This window comes from Mixophyes fleayi, chromosome 1 (genome assembly GCF_038048845.1).
Source record: "Mixophyes fleayi isolate aMixFle1 chromosome 1, aMixFle1.hap1, whole genome shotgun sequence".
Taxonomy (NCBI): Eukaryota; Metazoa; Chordata; class Amphibia; order Anura; family Limnodynastidae; genus Mixophyes; species Mixophyes fleayi.
Genome location: NC_134402.1, coordinates 135,768,939 through 135,796,160, shown reverse-complemented (window position 1 = coordinate 135,796,160; position 27,222 = coordinate 135,768,939). Strand labels below are relative to the sequence as shown.

Here is a 27,222-nt window from a genome sequence, read left to right as displayed (position 1 = left end):
AGTAAGTTAATTTTTTTTATTGGAGAACGCAGCAAGGTTTTAACCTGGAGGATATGTATTTATGCAAATGTAATATCCCTTAGGCTCAGCACCATTTAGTGGCTTACAACAACCCATAGATCAGAGGATTGAAAGTACTGCCCCAGGTAGGGGTTTATGGTTAACTAGCTGGATTGGAGGTTTAAAGAGCCCTTTCAGACTGCTGTGTGGATTCTCGAGCAAGTTTTGAGTAAAAGTTTAGAGTAAAGTCTTCTCGACTAAAGGTTAATTCACTCAATAAGACTGTCTGAATCGAGTTAAACTTCAAGCCCATCATGATAGTCTTGACCTTGTATAGTGATAACTAGAGATGTGCTGAGTAAGGAGACTGATTGTGACGATATAGAGAGAAATCTGCAGTTGGCTAGGTTGAGTTTCACGTGGGAGACAATGTAGAACGACCTGGAGCTGCAGAGACATTGAGTGTATGTACATGTCAAGCCCAAAACTGTCATGTTGAGTGAGTAAGGCCGTGAAAACAGGGAGCTGGAGTATAATAAAGCTGAGGTATCTGAAACTTATGTGATGCGTATATCGGAAGAAGAAGAAAGGGACACTGAAATGATGTGGGAACAATCTGATGCTGGGAGATCAGACCTGCTGATACTGGGTTCAATGATGACTAGAGTGAGAGGGATTATCCCGGAGGCTTGGAATGTCAGCTCCTGTATATAGTCTGTGGATATTGTCCATTTTTATTGCAAAAACCAAAAGGTGTACTTGAGGTGCTCAACAAAGAGGGGAACTTTTATTTAGAGGTGATCTGACATCCATTTATTAAAACAACTATAAAATCTTATTTCAAATAAATATATTAATTTTTGGTGAAGTGGAGAGTAGAACCGATTAATCAAGTGATAGAAATATTTGAATAATGGTACAAAATGTGGGATAATGGTAGATGAGACACAAGAATGGTAGGAATATTAACCCGATTGGTAGTGGGGGTAAATTAAAACTAAAGTAGGTATTAATAACATTAGTAACCAACAAAATATAGTATCAGTGCTTAATGGTATGCTACGAAGAATTATATAAAATATGACCACATAACCAGTAGATATAATGAATTAAATTGCAATTATTAATATATAAAATTCACATCAATAAAAACACATATATAATGAGCTCATACTGTATATAATTCACTAACGGGAACTAATACGTCAGACATCATTGACTTTGGATATCCTAGTGCAAGGCACAGCAAACAAAAAATATTTTCCTCAAATTTACAGCAAATTAATCCATTGGCCTAGGGAAGGACTTACATAAGTGTTCACATAACTTCGACCTAGTGACTACTACTAGCAGTGGAAGCTCACCATAAGCAAATAATTGCTTGCTAGTTCTCTGCGGCTTCACAGATTCATACCTCCACTTGTCCGTTCTGGTTCAATAAGTTGGTTATCATCAATTGTTAAGTCCATTTCTGAGTAAATCTCCAGCAAAATAGGTTTTAATGGCCAAAGTAATATTAGTGCAATGCAGGTGATCTATCACTGTTTTTCTTTTTCACATAGGGAGGAATTTAATTGTAGGCGGTGTGCCTCCGGAACGGTCGTGAGACGCTCCATGGCGATGTAACATTGCGAATTTTCCTGGCACCCCATAGAGGTGCGCAGGAAAATCTGCAATGTTGGGGTACCGTTGTACCCATAAATGTGCGTGGCTGAACATCACAGCGATGTCCATGTGGCAAGGAGGTACATAATATGGAAAAAGTGATCACATACCTTTTCACCGAGGTGATTCACTTGCATTCCATCCAATCACTTGTGGTTGCAAGGCTCATAAATAAGTAACATAACACAACAAAACTACGGCAACTTCATTTCATAACTTAAATATCTTTATTGACACTAACATATGTAAGATATTGTTTTGTATCTAAATGGTACAGTACAGTAATATTCAACATGCTTACCCACTTAACATACAGTTACATACTGCCCTAATAACTCTCAACATGATTACATCAACCAAAGAATACTCTAAATTGTTCACCACGTTAATTAAGCTAAAGTTTGCTGCTATCACATAAGTGATTTGTTTTATTGGCTAAATGTTGGAATCTGAAATAGCTACATGTTAATCTATAACTAAATTAAGAAATCAGTACATTAATGTGTAAAGCCTGAAATCATGTTGAAACATAGTAACGAGCCAAGAGGTACAAAAAGGTCATTTGATGGTTTAAGGCTTAAAAAATATATTGTTCAGAAATATGTTAAATTGTGTTACACATTTAAGCCATTAAAACATGGATATAGTTTTCATTCCAATATAATATATTGAAAAAGTAGGTATATAATAAAATAGAGAGCATTGTAAAACCCATTTCCAACTAATTACACCCAACCATATCCTGGATTTACAATGCAGTTTTGAAAAAGAAAATAAAAACACAAATCCTAGATCATCTAGGTTCTGATTCTTTTACTTGTGACTACATGATTTTCTGAGTGAAAACCACTCCCTTGGGATCTGCAGGCGTTTCCGTGCAAATTATTAGTACTCTCATGTGTGTGACTGGAACCCTGCAAAACAAACATTGGATGTAGTTATGGGATAGATATATATATATATATACACAAGTTAACCCGTGCATGATACTCATGCATTCTAGTCAAATCAAGCTACTTAAGGTGTTAAAAAGGTTCTTGTCATGCATTTGGGCCATAGCCCAGGCCTCAACCACCAACCACTCCCCACTGTCACCCCCGGCAACCACCAACCACTCCCCACTGTCACCCCCGGCAACCACCAACCACTCCCAACTGTCACTTCTCCTTCAAGAAATATATATATATATTTTTTTTAAATCTTTATAAACACTTTTAACAATTAACAAATTAAATTAACAAATTAAAAACATCTTAGTATACCAAATTTCAGCCCTTTCTGAATTTTTTTTCCCACACACACTAAGAATTTAGTAGGTCGGTGTATAACTCCGCCCAGCAGGTGGCGCTGCAGCTTGGTTTTATTTTTTCCACACACACACAGACAGACTAACACACTCCACTAAGCATTTATATTATAGATATATGTATATATATATATATATATATATATGTATGTATATATATGTGTATATATATATATATATATATATATACACATATATACGCACACATATACATGCATATTTTTTCTATTTATTATACTGTTTCTATTCTATTTATTATACTGAAATATTATACTGAAATAACACACATAGGCAACAGATGTTGTAGCTACAAATTGATAGACAGCTGCTTTAATCTCTTAAAGACTTAATACCAAAGAGACAAACATACAATTTTCCTAGGGAACTTGAAAAACCTTTATGTGAATTTTTGTGATGTTAATAATTTCTTGTTTATTTTTGTGTACACTTTGCAGATTTTAAATGCATTTTCCGCAACTTAACATGATTTGAGATTCATTGCTATTCATGCTCTTTTATATTGTATGACAGCAGAAATATACTGTATATGATACACAGATACATGAAAACTATACATAACTAACACATCCACACATTTAGTATCTCACTGCTAGAAATGTTTGCATTTAAATCTAATTCACCCAAGAAATATGTAGCAGGTATATCAAAACATATATGCTATATAAACATGGTACATTATCAAGTATCATGTAGGTTTTTAACTATGGTATGTACAAAGAAATTAACAAATGGACGCTTTCTGAAATTTATACTGCAGGTATGGTGGCGGGATAGCGGGACCACTGGATGCACAGTGGTTAGCATGGCTGCTTCATAGCATCAGGGTGATGGCTTCAAATCCAACCAGGGCACTATATGTGTGGAGTTTGTAATTTCCTCCATGTGCTCCAGTTTCCTTCTATAGCTCAATACTGGCAGGTTAACTGGCTTCTGACAAAATGGGCCCTTTTGTGTGGCTGTATGTGTGGTAGGGAAATTAGCTTGTAAGTTCCACTGAAGACAGATACTGACATGATTCATCATCATCATCATCAACAAGTTTAATTTATATAGCACCAGCAAATTCCGTAGCGCTTTACAATTGGGAAGAGAGACAGTAATAAACACTACTGTGCAATACCGGTAATACAGACAGACAAGCTTACAATCTATGGGACAGATGATGATTCAATATGCTCTGTAAAGCACTAAGTAACACGACGATATTCTACAAATAATAACTTACTTCTCTTTTGTTTTTATTTGGCTCAGCCTCCTTTGATTTTTCCTCTGCTTTTTCAAAAGCTGAAAAACAATGTAAACGGTAAGCTTATTTTCACCAACATTTTACATACATACATCAAGGTCATCAGACTGTAGTACTACACGGGGAAAGCTATGTAACAAACATCAAAGCTACTGGAACATACCTGTTCTGTATTCTCAGGATAGCAAAAATAAAAAACAGATATTAATGAAAAATGCTGCTTTTTTATTGTTTTTTCAATGGTCAATATTTTTTAAATAATTTTACATTTCTTTGCATATTTTTAGCTATTTTGTTTTACAATTTCTTTTTACTAAGTGGAAGTGAAAGCCCAAGTGTACTGAAAGTCCACAATCTATTGAACTACCTGGGCAAATTGGGTGCTTAATGACCTTTCTAAGAAACACAGAGCTAAGTTTTTTGGAAAGTGCTTAACACACCTTAGACTAGAGAAAGAGGGCCTGAGTTATTAATGAGAGCAAGCAAAAAAAAGGAGCAACATTGCACCTGGACAAAACCATGTTGCATTGGAGGGGGATGTGAATTTAAAATGTGAGGACAGCTTTATATTTGGGATAGGTCATGTCCTAGATCAACTTTAAAATTCAGTGTAAAAATAAAGCTATCAAGTATTTGTGCACTACATGAAAAAACAGCCAATATTTTCCTTATGTGCAAAATAATAAACTAATTTGCCCCCCTTGCATTGTAATATGGTTTGTCCTGGAGAACACTAACTCATTTTAATTGCTTTACTTTCCTTAATGACTCAGGCCCTCAGATTGTCTACACTTGAAACTCCTGGCACATCAAATTCCCACACAATCTCCCTAACCTTGTTCATTGCAGATTATAGTACATATCGCTAATTTTTAAGACACTACACGTTATCTCACTGACATTCATGAAAATAAATGTAATATATGTTAAAATTACAGCAAAAACAAAAATGAAGCCAGAAATGTTATTGTAACTGCTGAGTGGAGAAAGAATTGCATTATCTTAACCACTTGGGCAATACATATGTCATAATAGATTAGATTTCCCAAGAACCACACTACTGCTCTCTTAACCCATGTTTTTTCTTTCAAAAAAGATGACCTTTGAGCTGCATCCTTGTGTACTGTATTATTACACATGAAGCTGCTTATAAATACATACACACTGACATCTAATTATTCATGTGTTAAATGGGTAGGATTTACTGGAGGTCATTTACTAAGTGCAAATGGCTGAAGTTAGTACAAATTCAGCTTTGGTCCAGCAGACGGGAGTAGTTGGTGGGGCGATGGCATTCCTTGCCAGGTAGTGTAGGACCATCAGGACGCCTACTTTGGTGCAACCTCAGTTGCCTACTCTACCGGAATGTCCGGAAGACTCCCAAATTTCTAGAAGTCCTCCCGGGCTCTCGGGAGAGCAAGGCACCCTACAGATTCTGGACAGTTTGGTAAGTTAAATGGAGGAGGCAGGGCTTAGTGACACGATTCACGCATCATTGTGGCCCGCCCCCTGCTGTTATAGGCCAAAAAAGTCGATGACCGTTTAGGGGGCAGGGCCAATGGAGCAAATTTCAGAGCCCCGCCCCCACACACCCTTCTGCCCCCCGGACCTCCCAGAAAAGAAAGTGCCAAAGTTGGCAAGTATGTGTGCAACAGCAAGATTTCATTGTGCAGATATTATTGAAACAATAAACGTTTTGCATTAGCTCAGAGCTGGGGGTCTTTAGGTCTGGACCTGTATATTTAACGGGGCATAGTATTTGCCTTCATGTTATACTTTGGTGGAAAAAACACAAATGTAGACACACTCTGAACAACGTAATAAGAAGCTTCATACAACAAAAGTGCACACATTAAGTAAAAAATGCTGAGATTGCCTCACTCTCATGATTTAAGCTATTAATAAGCCTAAACTGAGCAGTATATTAGGAGAAAAACAGAAATACTTCATTATATTTCTCCAAAGTGGTAGAAGGTTACGCTTTGATGTGACGTTTACACTATTCCACAGTGATTCTCTTCAGATATTTCCACCTCGCAATACAACCAGGCACAATCCTAGTTTGTAGAGGTGTCTCCAGAAACCGGAGAGTAGGCTTGCACCTTGATGTGCACCGGGCGCATTAAATGTCATAACGCTCCTCTATATTAAGTGCAAATCACACATCCAACATGGTCAAAAGTGTCATTTTTATACAAGTAAAATAGGTTAAAAACATAGTCTGCTGAGCATTGCTGTTAATATAGGGATCTACTGATCACAGTCAGTGACTAGGGATGGGATGGTCTTTCACAGAAATGTGACAGTGCTCACTGAGAAACGTAATAATAGAATTAAACAAAGAATAAACAGAGCACCCTCCTTGACAATGCATTTTTTCAGATTTATTTCTATCTCAGTAAGAACATATTTCTTGATAGTACTCCTTTTTTTACAGCGATAGTATACATTATATATAACTGTACTAATTTATCTATACCTGTCAGAAATTCATCAATGGCGTCCACCACCACCTTAGCATCCTCTTTTGTAAAGCACATAGGGGGCTTGAATTTGAGAACATTCCTGTGCGGGCCGTCTGCGCTGAGAAGAATCCGTTTTTCCTTCAACCTAACAAATATATCACACATTTCTTATTTTCTGCAGCAATGTTACAAAAGCAAAATGGTAAAATACAGTAGGTAGGCACAAGAGGCAACTATATTATAAAACAAACTATAAATAGTGATTGGGCAACCTTCATTGTGAATGCTGCGGCATTCTCATTTATGCTATAACATTAAAGCACGAAATATATCTGTGCAGTCTGGTTACAGTATCACTATTTGGCTGTCTGTCTGTTACTTTCACCTTTTACAGCTATAACAGGCCATAGCACACATAGAACTGTTACACATACGACCAACAGCTGCCGTCTATCTGCCTAGTAAGTATATACAATCAGTGGCGCACGCAGGGGGGGTTTCTGAGTCTCCAGAAACACCCCCCCCCTGCGCTAACTCAGTGCCCACCATAGCGGCACTGTCCTATACAGCAGCCGCGGCGCTGTCAAAGAAGAGTCCGTGGCGGTGCTGTATTGTATACAGCACCGCCGCGGATGCTTCTTTGGCAGCGCCGCGGCTGCTGTATAGGACAGCGCTGCCGAAACGGAGCTGCGCGGGCGCATGCGCAGCAGCTCTCTCGTGGTTGTTTTTTTTTGGTCACATAAACATAGCACAGTGAGTTATACATAAACAACCAAGAAAGACATGTTGCAATTAAACACTTTTTTAATCCAGCTACAAATCTGAGAATTATAGGTGCATTTACCTGGGGTTAGATAATCTATTACTAGCATTTTTGTCAGAAAAGAACTTGTTTAAGTGACTTTGAAGTTAGTGGAAATACAACAATTCTGTATCCAATCAATAAATTATAATATTCACTTTGCTAGACCAGCATGCCTATAGCATTCACAGGGCTAGACCAACCTGCAGGACATACAAGTAACAGAGTAAGGGAGTTTATTTATTAGACTGCGATAGGACAAAAATCCAGAGAAAACGGCCGTTTTCTCCTGGGAATGGCTCATGCAACACTCCATGCAATTCATCATATGGTTATGCAGGAGATTTACGCAAACAAATTTGAACATGGGTCTTCCACGAATCAGTGTTTTATTACAGAACCTGGTTGAAATAACTGATCCTTTGCATCAGGATTACACAATCAATGATGCACTTACTTGTATATAATATGCAGGGCTTCAGCTGTAGCAGGGGTCCTCAGTTGCCTGTCTTTGACCAAGTCCACACCAATAAACAATCCAACTCCTCTGTAGAAAATAAATATATATATATTGTAAAATAATATTCAGTTATCTCAACAAAATAAATGTACATTATGCAACAGAGAGGGAAATTGCCAGCTCTGCTTTCAGGTACAGAATTTTCTTTATTTACATGTTTCTTTATTTTTATGTTGCAGAAACTTGTATGCAATAAAGGTTCGTATTATAGGGATTTCATGCCTGGATTCCCTACTACCATCTAGATGGGGCTTTATAGGTTTAATGTCATCATAGCAAATTTATAATATCAGTGTGACCTTTCTTATTAAAGCTCAGATATGCTAGTTAGTACACTGATCCTGTGGAAAGCTGAGATAACTTTTGTAGTTCGCGGCACCCTTAGAGCCTCCATAATTTTTTCAAGGCACCCCTCCAAAATAATTACTGAGCAGTCCTGTTATACAAGTAGTTGGGTCAAAAAATTGTAATAGGTATTTAGGTCAGGACAGAAATACTTATTTAGTTGTATGCAAAAATGCCCCCTCTGCGTCCAGACACTCTGCCCTCTCTGCATCCAGACACTCTGCCCCCTCTGCGTCCAGACACTCTGCCCCCTCTGCGTCCAGACACTCTGCCCCCTCTGCGTCCAGACACTCTGCCCCCTCTGCGTCCAGACACTCTGCCCCTTCTGCATCCAGACACACTGCCCCCTCTGCATCCAGACTCGCTGCCCCCCTCTGCATCCAGACAAACTGCCCTCTCTCACGCTGCCCCCTCCGCCCTCTCTCACGCTGCCCCCTCTCACGCTGTCCCCCTCCTTTGCCCTCTCTCACGCTATCCCCCTCCTCTGCCCTCTCTCAAGCTGTCCCCCTCCTCTGCCCTCTCTCACGCTGTCCCCCCCTCCTCTGCCCTCTCTCAAGCTGTACCCCTCCTCTGCCCTCTCTCACACTGCCCCCCCTCTGCCCTCTCTCAAGCTGTCCCCCTCCTCTGTCACGCTGTCCCCCTCCTCTGCCCTCTCTCAAGCTGTCCCCCTCCTCTGTTACGCTGTCCCCCTCCTCTGTCACGCTGTCCCCTTCCTCTGCCCTCTCTCAAGCTGTACCACTCCTCTGTTACGCTGTCCCCCTCCTCTGTCACGCTGTCCCCCTCCTCTGCCTTCTCTCAAGCTGTCCCCCTCCTCTGTTACGCTGTCCCCCTCCTCTGTTACGCTGTCCCCCTCCTCTGCCCTCTCTCACTCTGCCACCTCTGCCGCACGCCAGCCATAGAAAAAACAAAGAACACAAAAAAACTTACCAATCCATGCGGCGCCGGGACCCAGCATCCTCCTCTCTCACGCAGCTTGTCACTGAATTGACAAGCTGCGTGATAGAGGAGAATGCTGGGTCCCAGCGCCGCACAGATTGGTAAGTTTTTGTGTTCTTTGTTTTTCCTATGGCTGGCCCGCGGCACCCCAGTGACAGTGCCATGGCACCCCTGGGAGCCGCGGCGCACACATTGGGAACCGCCGCCTTAACAGTATTAAAACAATAATATATTACCCTGACAACTCTTACTAGCCTGTGCAGGTGATTATATAGCTGCAATTATAGGAGGTATTCGTATAAGTACCGTTTGTATATTATCTCTATAAACAACGATTTATCAACATCAATATCTTACCATCATTATAGGAATATATCACTTTGACAGCCTATACTGACTAGTGTCGATATCTGTATGACTGTAATTATGGGAAATATTTTTACAAATATCGTTTTAATCACTTTTATAAACTGTGATCTGTCTACTCACAATAATAATTAAGGGTAATTACCCTATCAGCGCAATTATACCAATACAGTGGCCCTATAGCATGGTACACTGTGAGTTAATTATAAGCTTTATCCCCCGATCAGTCGATTTATATTCAAGTGGTGTTCAGGCCAGTGGCTTACCACTTAGAATCCGTTACCAGTGGTATTATATAACACATTTACTCACATGATTAAAGGATATACATTATCGGTTTACAGCCCTGTTTAGATTGTGCCCTGAAATATCTAGTAGAATATTGAGTTTAGGAGCATAGAGTAATACCAATATATGGATATACTATATACTGAACCCTGCAGTGACGTGGTATAGCAGAGAAAACTGCTATTTTTAACAGATTGGTTTCACATGGGTTCAAATCGTTCATTTCATTTTAAAATTTTGCTAATATTAATGGTTTTAACCTTTACAGGACATATTATTCCTCATTTGACAAAATATTTTAATGCATATCAATAAAGGTTAGTTATTAATTCCATACAATCCATTGAGTGCCCTCCCTACACATTTTCTGTTTCTCTTTCTTGTATGACAATATGTTGCACATGTGGAGGTGCACCGTCCCTTAAAAGTTATGATATCCAAGTTTACAGTTGGTTTAAATACATTAATTCCAGGGGTAGTGGATTCACCCAGTGCGGTATATGAATATTTGGATTTGTTTGAATGTCCATCAGGACTATGCAGATGTTCAGTGTACTTCTTAAACACACAACTTACATGCAGGTTGCTTGTGGACATGAATCAGGCCCCATTTGTGAACAGCAATTTAATTGTCCTGGTGACAGGTGCAGGATAAATTACATACATTTATTTTAAACAATTTGCTTCAACTTTTTTCCTGCTGGTCCCAAATGCTGCTAGATATTGTAATAGTTAGAGCTTGAAATCTGACCTTGTCAAATTATAAATATTACATTAATACAGATGGTTATGTTTAGTTGTGTTAGGCATAAGAAGGGAGCTATTTTAGGCAGTACAATGGTTTGGCCCACCCCTGACCCCAAAGGTTGGTGTTTGGAAGGAATGTCTGAAAGAGGGAACTTTTAGTCCAATAAAAGAACAGATAATAAGAGTGTACAGCATCAAGATATCCTTGAAAACTATATACAGATATTATTGCGGAATTGCTTTTGCAGAAACCAGTCACCTGATATCTCCTATGAGCTGATGTTTTTCTTTTTGCTCCTGCAGCAGCTCTATGAGATAGTTTCCTACCATGGTGGCATTTCCTTGCAGATTTTCCTTTTCAATAATATCTAGTACAGCCAAGCCAATAGCACAAGATACGGGGTTTCCTCCAAACTGTATAAAAATAATAATAATTTAGTAAAGTGATCAGTACTAAACCCTACCTGCCCACTATTCTTGAGACTCCCAAATTCCAGGTAGGTCTCCCAGACTCCCGAGAGAGCAGGCCATTCTCCCGCATCCTGCCCACTTCACTAGGAAGTGGGCAGGATGGAAACCTCGATGACGTGATTCATGTTGAATGGCGTAATTTTTTGTCCCTGCCCCCACGACAAAATGCCACTTTCATTGTGGGGGTGGGGCCAAAATGACACAATTTGCTGCAGCCCGCCCTTTCCCGCCCTCCCACCATGGCCCCCTCCCAGAGGACAAAAACTAAATGTTGGCAAGTTTGTACTAAACTATGCACTAAGTGTTTGTTAAAATAAATATATCAGTTATAAGTAGCAAAGCATCATGCACAAAAACATAGAAACATAGAATTTGACGGCAGATAAGTACCGATTGACCAATCTAGTCTGCCCATTGTTTTATCAATCTATGGTGACCTCAACCCCTATTTGATCCTTTATTCTTTATAAGAATACTCTTATGTCTATCCCAAGCATATTTAAACTGCTCTACTGTATTAGCCTCTACCACCTCTGATAGGAGGCTATTCCACTTATCCACTACCCTTTCTGTAAAGTACTTTTTCTTCAAACTTGTAAACCTACTTTCCTCCAGCTTCAGTGCATGTCCTCATGTTCTAGTACTTCTCTTCCTTTGAAGAATGTTTCCCTCCTTTACCTTGTTCAAACCCTTGATATATTTGAAAGTTTCTATCATGCCCCCTTTCCATTCTCTGCTCTAAACTATACATATTAAGATATTTTAGTCTTTCCAGGTAAATTATATCTACAGCCCCCCATGATCTAGTACTTTAGTCACCCAGTCAAAAAAGTCAATAAGATTTGTTTGACATGATCTCCCCCCAGTAAATCCATGCTGTTTTTATAAAAACCTCTACAAATGATGATGAGTAGATAATTGATAACTGATAAACTGACAAATAGCATAAACATAATACCATTTAACTACTGCCCCTTTAAACATTTCTGTCCTAGACCTGTGACTTTAGAAAGCTATATGATAGTGGTCTACACAAGCCAAACTTAACATACATATACTGGACCTCATTTAGAGCCGGACACAAAGTCTGTTTAAGAAGTGTAGGAGTGGGAGTGCGCCGCAGCTTGGTAGGGCATGCAACACCAGTTGCGTCCCACTCATAATACTCTACCGAGCTGCGAGCAGTTCCTGCAGCTAACTAACTACTTCTGCCACCTAATTCCTGCCACACAGTTTTAGCCCTTTTTTGACATGGGTTGTGTCTGCGCCTCACTGCGACTAGGATTTACTTACAGGTTCACGCCTTCACAATTCCACGTTACACCCTCTCTTGTAGTGAGCCGCAAGCTGTCGCAAGTGTAAATTACATCCAAGATGCAGGCGGATATGGTGCTTGCTGCACATACATGATAGTGTTTTTTTGTTCAATGCGCCTAAAACGGATTTTGTGTCCGACTCTAAATGAGGTCCACTATGTGTAACAAAAGTTACCATCAATCTTTTTTTTTTTTTGTTCTTAGCACAACTAGGTAGACATCTGTTTTTACATTAATTTACCGTGTTAAAATATTCCATTCCGGTGGCTCCAAAGGCTTCTGCAATTTCTCTGGTTGTCACAACACAAGACATGGGGTGTCCATTGCCAATAGGCTTCCCCATGGTGACAATATCTGGTACAAAATCTTCTCCCTGTAACTGAAAACTCCAGAAATGGTTTCCAACTCGTCCAAATCCAACCTGCACTTCATCTGCTATAAAGACTCCCCCTGCTTTATGTACATACCTGAAAATAGAAGAATACACTAACAATCGAACGTGCAAATCGGGCACAAAAAGGAACACAGCTCTTACGTGTGAATAAGCTCAGAGAGCACTTTGACCTTACTTCAAGGGATAATAGGACTATTGGTGCCAAATAAATGAATAGCTAGCAATATTTTCTTTTGTTCATGAAACGTTATGTTCTTAAAGGCTGCTGATGTTCCCACTTATTAAACTAACAAAGAACAAACTAAAAATATCACGTTAAAGTAAAACATATTAAATGGCAAGGCAAATATAATATCTCATAATTAAAATAAATAGCATTGGTTTGTTGGAGTCTCATATTAATAACTATAAATAAGAAGAGCGAAATAAGGTTCTGTGTGTAAAATAAGCTTTGCCCAAATTTGTTTTACTGAACATCTAAAGAAAAGTCAAATACAGATAAATCCTTGTGTGCACATACAGTAAATACAATGTATTTTCTAAAAAGATGTTAACCACAGCTGCAGACTTGGTTTTGTGGACCGGTGCCACTGCTAGGGAATTAATGGCCAGATTGTATGGAACAATTCTCCCCACCCAATCTTATGAAATTTATCTTGGCCTGATTGCTGAGAAAATAGTGGTTGGGAATAATACAGTTTAGTGCGAGTTGCCTTTTGCAATACAAAATATATCATAATGAAAGAATTTTACATTATTCGGAAATGATAAAAGTCTTGTCTGTTATAACAGTTCTGATTGGGTATCGAACATTTCACATATTTGTGACTGTTATTAGAAGATTAGTTGCCCATTTATATAGCACAGGTTGTATTTTTATTTTTGGGTGATTCTTAGTGGAATCCCTCTTTGCTATATTTTATTATAAAATCTGCCCTCCATTCTAATTAGCTTAATTAAAATAAGAAACACACAATCATTTCTTCATAGGCTGGGTACATACTCTGCCACTTTCTGGAAGTAGCCGGGTGGTGGGATAATCTGACCTCCACAGCTCTGCATGGATTCAGCAATGAAGGCAGCAATCTATATAAGAGAAGAGGACGTCAAAGGAAAGTTCTACCTTCCATACTACATATCAATTCTTGGATCCAGGGTTTGTAGCGTTTTGAGGACACAGAATATTTAGCCTAACACTTACAAATTCCCCAAAACCAATCATGAAATCACAACTCAGTACAACGGCACATTTTGGTGAGTTGGGTGGTAGAAATGGATTTTGGCATTCATTAGTCATTAATGCCTTCAATTCCACTTTTCACCAGCCAAGAAGACCTCCAATAACTGCACAACTGAAATTGGACAATACAAAATGTCTGTTTAGTTACTTTCTAGAAACAGTAAGTTAGCTGGTAACATAGCCTAAATGGCAATTAAATATCTACAAATGAGTCATTTCTAGCTCTGGGAAGGGAAAAAAGATTATTCAGAATAAAAATAAACAGAAAAAAATATTGTTAAATATCATTACTTGGATCAGTTGTACTAAGGTCTCCAACACTAAGCAAACAATTTGTCCTTGTAGCTTCTGGTGTCTTCTCTCCACTTCCAATATGGGTGTCCATCTTCATTTTTGAGGGTTTTAGACATGTGCCAGCATGTGTAATTAACCTGGCATGTCAGTGACCCACAAAAATTAACATTTGAGCGTTGTGGTTGATTGTCATTAGACAAAGAGAAATTAAGTTAAGCAGAGATAGCTATATGCCTATAGTAAGGTAATGACACCTGCTGCATGGTCTTTAGAAATCTTTGGTTAAAGTCTAACCTACAAAAAGGACATCTAACCGCATATACATGGAATAGACAATTGTGAAAACAACACATATAAAAAGAGTTCGTTTTTCTGATATGTTTTTCTTTTATACAATGACACATGGGTGGATATAGGATCATCTAGAGATTCATTTCTGGAAACACAAATTGGTCAATGAAGTGTGAATGGTGTGAATGAAGAAATATATATATATATATGTACTATATTCGAAGACAGGCACTACAGTGCAACATCATGGGGTGTTTCCAAAGTAGGTGAGACATTAGCCTTTAGCACAGCTTGGTCAGCAACTGGGTAACGTCATCAAAATCTAAAATATGCAAAAAAAAGGAGAAAAGGGGAAAAAACTGACCATTAGTGAAAAGGTTTTGTAAAGTTTGTGAAAGACAGCTCATTGATCCATATAATCCTTAGAATAAGAGAAGTGTGGTTTACTGTGTAATGTCAGTCAGAAAACTTAATAGTATGAAACAACTGTTCTGCTAGCTCTTGTTTCATAACCATTCTTTTGTGTGGAAACTGAATGCAAGTCTTTCTTTCCCTGTTGCAAAGGCTTTTTATAAAGCCAAAAAAACAAACTGTGTGTACGTAAACAGCCTTGTTTATTGTGCTTTCCTGATGAGGTCATGCTACATTTGTACAGGATATTACCAAGTAAGAAGTTTTGCATTTCAATGAGTTTACAGTCTAAATTTTATGACATCTTTCCTCTCAAATTTCGTTTCCACATCTGATGGTTTTAAATTAAACCATCAATTGTACCTATTTCAAGTATTTAGGCTTCTGTGATGTCCGAATGATCTGTGTGACGCAGTTACATAATGCAGCCATTTTGTTTGTTTCTTTTAAAATGGATAACTGAGCAGGATGTTGACTGCCTGGACAGTCTAAGGGACAGACGATTACTACATCTCGTTCTGTAAATCCCAAGCCCTTGGCAGAATGTGCTTCTTATTAGAAGAATTAATTTGTAATAACAAATCCAAACTCAATAGAATAGTGGTTCTCAAACAATTTCGGATGGGGAGCACCCTGGCCAAGGGACAAGGACAGGAACATTTAGAAGACTAAAAAAATAAACATGTTAGAGGGAAAACTATAATAGAAATACATATAATTATTATAATCTATTATATTTCGCTAAACTTTTATTAGATAAAAATGCATAGTCCATAATAGAATAGTGTTTCAAAGTTAGTGATTAGTTTCTAACTACTAACTTAATTCTATTTAATGCATTGTGTACTGAAACATAACCACTCTTTCAACAGAGGTAATGAAAACAAATGAAAAAACACTACAGGAAAATGAAAACTCAGGCTGTACGGTCAACAAGTATATAGGCCTCTATCACAATTGCTATTTCACCACACTAACCTGTCGATTATTCTGCTGAGCTTCTATAATGATGTCATTAACTTCCTCAGCATAGGCTGCTCCTGGATCAGGATGGTCCTCCCTATATTTACCTCTATAGGTATCAGGAGATGGAGCCTGGAACAGCAAAAAAAAAATTTTGTCATAACAAATATTTGAAAAAAGAATCAGAATCAAACAAAACCTTTTACTGTGTCCTGTTAACAAAAACCAACCAAGAGCCACAAATTTTGCATTCCTATTCTATTGTAAAATGGGGGTACTTTCCCGCACAGCAGCAGTAGATCACATTAAGCATATATCTTTATCTTCTACCAAAACTACTCAAAGTATTCTCATACATTAACTATAGTTATACATGTTGAGGACATTATTGTTATATAATGTATTTAAAGTTATCTATTGTAAATCATGATATATATTGACTGTAAGATATTTCTCCAAACATAGTCACTTAAATACAATATATATCAACATTGTATTCTGTATTGCTTTGCTTCAGAATGGCAACAATAAAAATAATTTGGAAAAAAATAAATGGCTTCCACCTTGTTTTTCCTAGGTCTTGTTGAATTCAGTAGGATCGGATTACTCACAATCACTGGAGACATCTGCTGTCAGCCTCAGTAATAATTTCTAACCAATAGCAGGGACAGAGATCAGCCACATGGCTAGCAATGACAGCCAACAACTGTTTTCAAGAGTGCTGCAGCCATCTAGACCTGTGTTGGATGCTGTGGTGCTCAGAGACTACTAAGAAGGCTGAACAGTAGAAGTACTCATAAACTGGAAGTACCAGTCTTGTTGAATTTAGTAAATGACTAGGTCCACTTCCACAATTCTAGTGGGGTGAAAGGAAGCAGTTTAAAATAACATAATCTAAAGGGGAAATCTCCTTTAAGGAATATTTATTATTATTTACTTATAGTTAGTTTGAAGAAATGAATGGAAAGAGTACTTGGTAAATAGCAAATAGCAGTAGTGTTTACTGGTAAGTCAGTGAGTTTTATTTTATAATATATAGGAGGTAATAATATATCTGGGCATCATTGTGGGGAATAGATACGTGATGTTAACATTGCACTGAAAATGATGGACCTTGAACAATAATGCTTTGTAAATTAGCTCACTTATTACAAGTATAATCATTGAAAATATAAGAACACAAGCACAACAACAAGAATGAGAGCGGAGTTGTAGCATGAACATGACATTGGACGAACTTAGAGAGAGCAGTGACGATATGGATGCGAACACACAATGCTGTCAAAAAGAGCAATAACAACATTAACCTGAAGTAACACTTTGATGATGGGCACTCACCACGTGAACATATTCTTTTTTGCCTTCTTTTCCAAGCTGTTGAAATTTATATGGACTTATGTCAATTAAAGACGTCACATGACCATGATAAGCACTGAAGGAAGGAATGACAAACAGAAGATGCGCCTTTTAGTGGTATGTGGTTAGGATAACACCTTTTCTGATATTCTTTTTTTTACTTTCTAATGCTTATTTTCCTAGAATTTAGATTAATATTGCACTTATATTAGGAGAAATGGAAGGAATAGTTTCCTATAACTAGGTTACTTCACTTCTATGGACTGACCACATCACAGAATGTTCCGGGTTTCTATTTGAGAAGATGGAAGGTCAGTGCATGTTATAACTATGAGGTCACCCCTGTACATTATCAGATATGAGACCTTTACTGTCCTGCATCTAAAGTAGTGGGTAAAATCCTCTCAAAATTCATAATTTCTAGAAAAAATATTGAATTGATACATTTTGCATCTCATTTATCACTCAGACTATTCCACACTGTATTATAACCCATTTCTATTACCCTCCACTGTAACCAGATTCACCTTACATAAAAATAAAAACCATCCCTGTCATCAAGTTATCTTCTGATTACCTCAGTGAATAGGTAACACTGGCCTTTGGTATAATGACATTTGAAAACTTACTGGTCAAGGGTTATCACATCATAGTGGCCAGAGAACTGTCGTGCCAGACGTAGAGCAAGGTCATTTGCTTCTGACCTGCAGAGGAAAGCACATAGCAGACTTAGAATACATTCATGTGCTGTTTGTATCAAAACTGCTTTAGAATGGGCTGATTGCATTAGGGATTGGGATTGCTTGGTCAGCTAGTTAATATCCAACATATATGAAATATATATTATACCTTTATATGGTTGGATTGCAGCAAATTCAGACGCATATTAAATATGAGCAAAGGCTCCAAGAGGGCGGGGGTGTGTGTGTGGGGGGGTGGCAGATACAAAGTATATTGGGCCCAGGACTGCCTGTGTAGTGGGAGGAGTCACCAACCTGGTGTGGTCATGCCTCCTTCAGCAGCTATGTAAGGGGCTGAATAAGATGCTGTACCGGGGCCCGAAATTTCAATGGGTAGCCCTGCATATGAGCAGTTATTGCCTTTCAGTAGACTTTTGCCCAACAAATATCTTATATGGGTTTGGATTTACATGACCTTCCTGGTAGCCCCTAGAACAATGGCTGAAAATATTAAAGTCTGCAGTCTATGTACAGTCTGTTATCAATTCAAAGTCATTGCACATTAAGTGACCCTTGTCCCAAGTTACACTTTTCAGTAACCCGAGGTTAATTAGTCAGGGAACTACTTATCACAGATGTTGGTTCTTATCTATGTTGCACAAATGTTAATTATAAATAGTTTAAATATCTATATTAGCAAATAAAATACACATTTGTTTCTGCCAATAGCCTTGGATTTCTTAGTCCACACTGACAAGGGCAATTATATATAAAAGTTAAACTGTGGTTCAAATGACTGTGGCTAGCAGAGAATGCAGAAAATGAGTGGAGTTAGTAAACAACCTGGGTGAGTATCATAGATGAGACACCCTTGTAAACGAGGCACCTGTAGGCGTGTGCTTATGTATCTAGAGTCATTGGATTCTAGCACTGAAATGCAATAATAGTCACATAAAAGCTTTCAATGTCTTTTAATCTTATATAAAACCTTTTTGCTATATCTGACCATATCATTAGATGTAGGAAGCTATGTAGATTTAGGCCTGATGGAGAGTTGGACGCACTTTTTGCCAAGAACCCGTCTCAGTTTGCACTTAGACTGAGACGGATCTCCCTCTTACACCGCTCTGCGCTTAGAGAGGTGGAATGGGCTAGGTAGTTGGCGAGCCTAGGAATATAAAGGCGTGTTCATGCACTGTACATGCTATGTTGAGTTGAAAGCAGCCGCAGATAGGTGTCTAGGAGATGTATCTTTTGTGGGTGCTTTCAACTGGTACAAAAGACCTTGTTGTATTAAGAAAATAAATAAAAAATAATTAAATGTATTAAAAAGGTGCCCCCCCTCCCCTCCACAACAGTATAACCACCATCCCTAGTACTGTTTGGGGGGTGGAGAAGCACAATTTCTTTTCTTTTTTACATTCATTTATTTATTCATTCACTTATCTGCTTTACAGTGCCGCTGTGCATGATACACTTAGGTGTATCATGCCCATAAGGCAGATAAAGAGGTGTGTTTGTGGAATTTGCATAATATTCTAAGTCTAATCTACAGATCCGTGCTACTTGGAATCCTGTGTAAATTACGATTTCAGTGTAAATTGCGTCCGACTCTACATCAGGCCCATATTGTGCATCTTCTTGTTTTATGTTTCTGCTGATTTCAATGTGTGTATAATTAATTTTTAGATTAGATAACTGATATAGTAAAGTAAACAAAAAAACGAAAACATAATTTATACTTTACTTATACACATACCCAGAGTTGACAAAATAGCAGACAGAAAGCTGCTCAGGAAGGGTGGCCGTTAGGCGTTCAGCATACTGAACAAGATTGTCATGCAAGAACCTAGAGTTTGTGTTTAGCAACTCCATTTGCTTCAATGCAGCCTTTGTCAGCTCCGGATGGCTATGCCCAACTGCAAGAAAAAGGAATATGCATTATTCATAGTCACTCCCAAAAGAACACAATGATCCAATGAGATCATAGGAACAGGACCCCAGCAGCTGTGTTGCACAATCTATTGTGTATATGTGTGTATTGACTTACTCTTAGGCATATTTTATTGATGAACTTACCATGAGCCACATTATTTATGCAGTCCAGGTATCTTTCTCCTCTTTCATCGTACATGTACTGTCCCTTTGCCTGTACTATCTTAATAGGATCTTTTTCAAAAAATACTTTGCATGATGGTCTGAAAAGGAAGCATAAAGGGTATAATAAATTGCATTGCAGTACTGGCTGTTTTGTTATAAAGGGCTCACCATGTATACCCCCCAAACCTTCACAACACCTTAAAAATTTAACTACTTATATAAAATAAACACACACAGTCATGTATAAGTTTGCGAAAAAATGGAGGACATATTTTATTAATTATATTACTTTTAACTAACCTATGGTGCGGAGAAAGGGCACTGCGGGACAGCTCCCAAGCTGATATAACCAGATAAACGTGGGAACTGGTGAAACCGCCGTACAGCCACTAACAAGGGGATCTCAGCCCAAAACTATCATGCGCTGAATTGGCGTCAGAGTGACTGTACCCCTTCTAAAGTCATGCTGCCCTCCCTCCCCGAGCCGGACAGGGGACCCTCCTCACCGAAGGACCAAGGAGTTACTGGTGCCACTACGGGGACAGTGACCTGCGGCCAACAAACATTAGCGCCCACTAATCAGTCGCTGAACACAGTGCCTTCCTACCGCAAAATTGTTTAACTTGACTACCGTAACTAAGGAGTCGGTGGGTGGGATCTCGTACTGAAAAGTGAAGAAAACCAGGAAATGCAGTCGCCTATATCAAACCAGGACCCTCCCACAAAAGCTACCATTGGTCGGGCCCGCCCTGATGTTAACCCTTCAATGTAAGTGTTCAGTCTGTTACAAACCCTGTCGCCCTTTAAGTGGGCTCCACCTAAAAGCCTCACTTGTCATAGTGTGTCCACAAAGTTCAGCAATGGCCTTGGACTCAGCTGTAGAATGTTAGATTGTCTGAGCATCTACGCAACATAAAAAAGGGCTTTGAAAATCACTCAGTATCCTCTCATTTTAAGAGTCACCATAAGTGTATGGTGAATGGTCTAAAGAATTTTTTAGCCATAGATAAGGTAGAGGGAAATTGGAGACAGAAAGATACGACTATTGCCCTCGCTAAACGTGAAATGAGATGGATTTATGATTTGGGGACTCTTGTGCCAGAAGGCTTAAATCAAGATTTTGAGCTTAAGTGGTTTTTGACTGATGAATAATCTTAAAATGCTGATTGGTGAAAGTAAAGATTTGTGTGCATTATGAAGGAAGCTAAGCAGGAGTATCTCAGGTCGCGTTGTGGATGGGAGACTCCTAAGTTTAAATTTTTATTTTATATATGTATTTTTATACAGATTGTCTCTTATATATTGATGTCTGCTTTTTATATATCGATGTTCATTTTACATGATGTTTTTATATGTGGGATCCTTTATGGTTAATCATCCAATTCTTTAATGGAGACTTTGATTGGATGTATCACAAATCCGGCCACTATTTAAGTGGTATAGACTACCATCCCGAGTACATGCCTTGAGAAAGGCTCTAGAGGAGCCGAAACGCGTTGGCTGACGGGAGATTTGTGACGTCAGACGTGAGACCTGCAGTGGGAAGTGTTCCTGCTTCCGTTGATCGGGTGGTGATTACTGGCAGAACGGAGCTTTGTAGTGAGTTTCCCGGGATTTGACTCACTACATTTAGACACGCTTTTTGCCCTTCTGAGCACGGTAAGGGTCCACCTATCCCTACTGATCAGGTCCCGCCTGACGTTTATTTGTTTGTTCACTTTTAATTGTTTGTAATAAATTACCCATACGTTGTCACACTATGGAGCATTTTTCCTTTTTTGGAGTTCGATTTAATTGAAGGAAGCTCTGCATTGTTGGATCGATGTTTGTGGGGAGCTGCATCTCGGGCATAGTTTGACCGCGCTGTCTGTCCGGTATTGTCGAGTGATATTGTGGATTGGAGGACCGACGAGTCTGGGGAGTTGCATCTTGCGTACAGGCTTGTTTTTATTATACTATTTGGTGAGTGCGCAACCCTGAGGGGTTAAGTTTAACCCATCATCACGTGAGGTGTTCCCGTTTATCTATTATTGCACGGAGTACATAGAGATTTTTCTCCTCCATCTACATTTTTTATATATATGTGGATTGCACTATGTTTTTTCTCCTTCTCTTTTGCATGTATGACTTATGAGGAATATTGGAACACTCGACTTGATCAGAAGATTCCATAACTGTGCCTTTTGGAACATAGGACTTCCTCTACATTTATATATACTTTTTCTGGACTTTTTTTTGATTTTAGATTTTGGTGAATTTACAGATGATTGGCGCCTGTTTGCAAATTTGCTGTGTGTATATATATATTTGATAGGGATTGGTGTTTCCTATATAGTTTGCTACAGGCTGCCTTTTGGATTTTATACATTGCTTTGCGCCGTGGACTTAGTCATTTTTGATTTGTTGTCAGCTGTAGAATAGCTGGTACTGTACCCCTAGGAAAGATGTGTTATTCCATTTGCCCTAGTTCCTCTATTTCTGTCTTTGGAAATTATAAACTTAAAATACTTATTTTCTTGATATTCAGAATACTGAGATCAATAGGTTGGAGAAGATATCTGCATTCACTTTATTCAGCACCCAAGCAGATACACTAGACAGCTTTTATGCACAAAGTTCATGGCAGTTTCTGTTAAAAACAATTGGGAGCAAATGTTTTGGTTTTTTTTGTATTAAGAATGTGAGGTTAACTTTACATTACATACCAATGACTGTTGTCATTTGGAACAAAATGTACAGACAGCATATGAAATGCGCTGGGTTACTTAGTGGAAATTACATATAAATCTATAACTATAAACACTGGCGAATCCCCTTGTCTAGAATATACATATGTTTTGTATTGTTCTTTTTGCTGAGTATAAGGCATTAATATGTGTAGGATGTGATTTGTTATTGCTGAGTCATGCTTTTTGTTTTTCAAGATAACTTTCAGGACGTCAGCGTCCCATAAATAATACTTCTATTTTCCGAATATCTAGCAAAACTGGGTCTGTCGCTCTGTCAAGTTAAAGCTAACTATAGATGTATGCAAAGGTCATTCATGCAGAAAACCACATGACTACAAGTTTTATAACTATTTATAAAAAATAAACACTATGAATGACATGGTTCTCATTAATATATGAATTGATATGATAGTCAATCTTGAATAGAGCAAAATGATCTGTAAGCTGAGCTATCAGTTCTCAGTCAACTATGAAACATGAACAATGGAATGAGAACATTAGTCACAGTTACAGTAAACATTATCTTTCTTCCTGGGTAACTTCCATAGTTCAGAGTCTGTACAGTTTTAGCTGTTTATCCTGGCGCATGCTAAACCAGATCAGACTGGTTGTAAGGGACTTTAACTACAGTCACTTGTCAACGAGGATAATGTCTAGTCAAATAACCTTTCACTAATAATTGCAGGACACTTGCCAGAAACCAAGTACGTTTTAATTTAAACAAATACTTTTTTTTCTTCTTACATAATAAACATGCATGTGATATAGTCATTATCTAATGCTGCAATATAGTATTCATAGCACCTTCCAGTATATTCTGTTTAATAAACTGGAAGGTGGTGGGCATCTTTGAAGTCAGCTTAACATCTACTCTCTAGGTACTCTCAGCCTGGTGTGGAAATACAGGCATCCTAGGGTTATGTCTGCTGACATTGTGGAATGCCCACTACCATCCAGTTTATGAACCAGAAGGGCTCGGGAAGTGGGCAACAAATGAGAAACGGGTCAGGACTACTTTGCTAAAATAACAGCCTGATACTTGGGAGAAATTGTTACATGAGCGCAAGAATCTGCACCAAGGAGTCCTAGACCATGTGGAAACGGCTTTTTCTGGATGGTTTAGGCATTTTTAAGCAAAATGTTAATTTAAAAAAAGCCTAAGGGGCATATTTAATAAGTACTGGATTTTTGCCCCGTAAAGTATCATCATCAGTCATCGCAACATCATCTGTCATCGGGGAAATTTACTAATAAAGTCATGTTGGGGCAGCGCACCCAAAGGAGACTGTCCCGTCGCTTATGTGCAGTAAAGACTCTGGGTCAGAACCCGGAGTCTTCATTAAAAAAGAGTAATCTCCGGGACAGACTCCTATTGGACGCATACAGCGATCATAAAAATATACAGGGCTAGCACAACAATGGGCTGCAGCTCCAGACCCATCACACAAAACAGGCTCAGCAGATCTTACTCTTACTATCCTCCCCGTGCCATGATTTAATTTCCTAACTGCAACAGTACTGCAATTATTTACAATGAAAACATTAAATAGACACCAACAAGTTTGTTCCCTGGCTGTTACAGTGGAACAAGGGAGTAAACTTAGCAGGAAATGAGCATAACATGTGGGCTACTTAAATTATAAACAACTGGCTGGCAGTAGAGACTGTACATATATGGCCAGATAAAATGCGCACAGCTGTGTGCCTGTGGTTACTTGGTGTGCCTGTGAGGCTCCGCTGTGATTTTACTTCAATTACACTCACTTCTGCAATTCCTGTGAAATGTGAGAATATTTCCATCCCTTTTACTATGGACTCAGCCAGCTGGTGTTAGGAAATACTCAGAACTCTTTTTGGTGTGACCTGCATTTAAGTTAATTTTCATTCTTGTTTCCACAAATACAGAAAAACAGTTTTTAAATATGACATGGCGTCCCTATGTAATAGTGCTATGGAGTCTCTAAATCATTAACTAATAATTTAGCAAGATTGGGTTCTTTACAAAAATATGAATTCTTCTCCTAGAGCCACAGCAGAAAGGACAATGACTTTATCATGTTTTACATTCTTAAAACTACTAGAATACCTGCTGAATCTGTTACCTTCTTATCTGCATACACTGCCACTGGCTAACTACAAGTGATGTCAAATGCAGAAATGTAAAAACTAAATAATTAAAAATTCCTGGGAGATGTTGCAAATATATTGTACATATTTCTGGTCTAGTATTAAGTCAGAAATTATTCATGGTGATATGTTAAAGAGGACCTTTCACCAAGCCATCTATTGACCCTTTACTACCTATGTAGTTAGGAAAACAAATTGGGCTCCCCTAAAATCCCTTTGCCCTTTTAGCTAAGAGGTACAGAAGACACCTGGCAGAGATCATAACAAGCTTATTTTGCCCTTTACATAGTGCATAAAACACTATGTACTAAAGCAATAAAATGACATCTGACTACCTGCTGACTCTGCCTCTTTAAACTTATCATATTTCACTTTATGGATACTGCTGAATAATGAAAGGTTGTGTTTAGATATAATGATTTATTTTTGTTAGTACATTTTTACATATATCAGGTTTAAATAGAATATTCAGATACTTTTTTTTTTCCAGTTATTATATTTTATTCAGCAACAACTCCACTAAGTATAGCATAGTCTGTATTTTTTTTAACTGAGACTTCCTTTGAAGTCTTACAGATGGACAGCCACTGTTTTATTTGAAATGCAGTGTTTGTTGGTTTAGGAAATGTCTCACTTGTGGTTTGCATTATAGAACTTGTGCAGAAACAACTTTATCCAACATCCAATTGTATAGAAATTCCATTAACACTTGTGTTGCTAACACTGCACCAAACATCAACTAGAGTTAAAGCCAATGTAATGATTAGGAGTGACACTGTGCAGTGCTAAGCATTGCAGAGGAAGAATAGTGTAATAATTACTATATAAAGTCATATTACACTGTCACCATGTAACTGAGGGTTTCACAAAACAATTGCATAAATGCTAGATGCTACTCAAAGTTAATAATTAGGTATACTAACGTTTATTTGCTTGTTTTATATGTGTAATACCATATTGCTTGGGGGTTCTATGCCCATTAAAATAAACCATGTGATATTTAACACATAATATTAATATTATTATTTGAAATAAGAAAATATGTTTTTGCTACATGATAATAATAATAATAATAATCAATGATAATAATAACAATAATAGTTAAAAATAATAATGGTACCTTACATGCTAAAAACATAACTTCTGTATGTTATAATAATGTCTCAGTTGTGATTTCAATTGTTAATCTTCTCTTACCCTATGTGCTTTTTTCTCATTTCAATAATTTTCTTCTTGGAGTATGGATCACACATGTCTGCTCCTGTCAGTCTTTCCTTGGCACAGAACTAGAGATCAGAGATCAGATGAGCTCTCAGTCTGGTGTATGCCTGCTGGCTGTGAGGTCTTAGTGCTGCTCTCCAGCCTCATTCTCTTACACTATTTATAAGCTTCCTCTGTTCCCTAAGGACAGCGCCTGCTCCACTCCCCTCTCACGCCTCTGCCTGGTATTAACCCCTCAACTGAATGATAGGTCTGCATATGATTAACAGTTTAGATTTTACTTGTAAACTTAAAAACATCTTCTAAATGATGGATGGAAAAACATCTTTTGCTGACTTAGTGTCCACATTGTATCCTCATATTTTCAGTGTATTTATGACCTCTGTGGCTGTTAGGAGGTTACATCTGTTATCAGACAAACTATTCTTTATTTTATAAGTGTTTCTGTTGAATTGCTTTATACTCTTTTGAATACACCTCACCCCGAAAACAACATGTGCTTGATATGTACTTATCCTTTAGATTGAATGTTTTATTTCATAAGGAAACGAAAGTGTTGACATTGTCAATTGGCTTGGCCCCAGGAATTGGAAAAAACAAGAGGTGCTATGAAGTAGAATCAGATTAATTTGGGCTCTATGTCATAAATTACACCCAATCATACTTGGGCACAAACATCAGGTGCAGTATTCTAGGAAGCAAATGGAAAGATGTAAAGCAAATGAACATAGACCAGAATAAGCTCATACATTAAAAAGGTGTCAAATTTGTCAAAATGACTTGTAGGTTTAATTTAATTTCATATTATGAATTTCTTCAAATGTTGTATTGTCCTTATTTTTTTATTAAAAAGTTATTTGTAAAGTGAAAGGGGTATTCTAAAACACATGCCCTTAGACGATTATATGTGGCAATTTTGTAT

At 38.1% G+C, this 27,222-nt stretch overlaps 1 protein-coding gene across 1 annotated transcript; it reads right to left on the bottom strand.

Annotated features, from left to right (window-relative positions):
* Positions 1–1,873: 1,873 nt before the first annotated feature.
* On the bottom strand, positions 1,874–26,443 carry ETNPPL (ethanolamine-phosphate phospho-lyase). Its single transcript, XM_075200703.1, has 13 exons — positions 26,277–26,443; positions 20,203–20,321; positions 19,883–20,042; positions 18,073–18,147; positions 17,426–17,519; positions 16,103–16,219; positions 13,892–13,974; positions 12,736–12,961; positions 10,967–11,121; positions 7,963–8,052; positions 6,718–6,848; positions 4,218–4,276; positions 1,874–2,579 (listed from the first exon to the last, which is right to left on the bottom strand). Exons 1-13 carry the CDS (start codon positions 26,330–26,332, stop codon positions 2,463–2,465), a joined length of 1,482 nt encoding a protein of 493 aa, XP_075056804.1. The 5' UTR covers positions 26,333–26,443; the 3' UTR covers positions 1,874–2,462.
* Between the last annotated feature and the right edge of the window lie 779 nt (positions 26,444–27,222).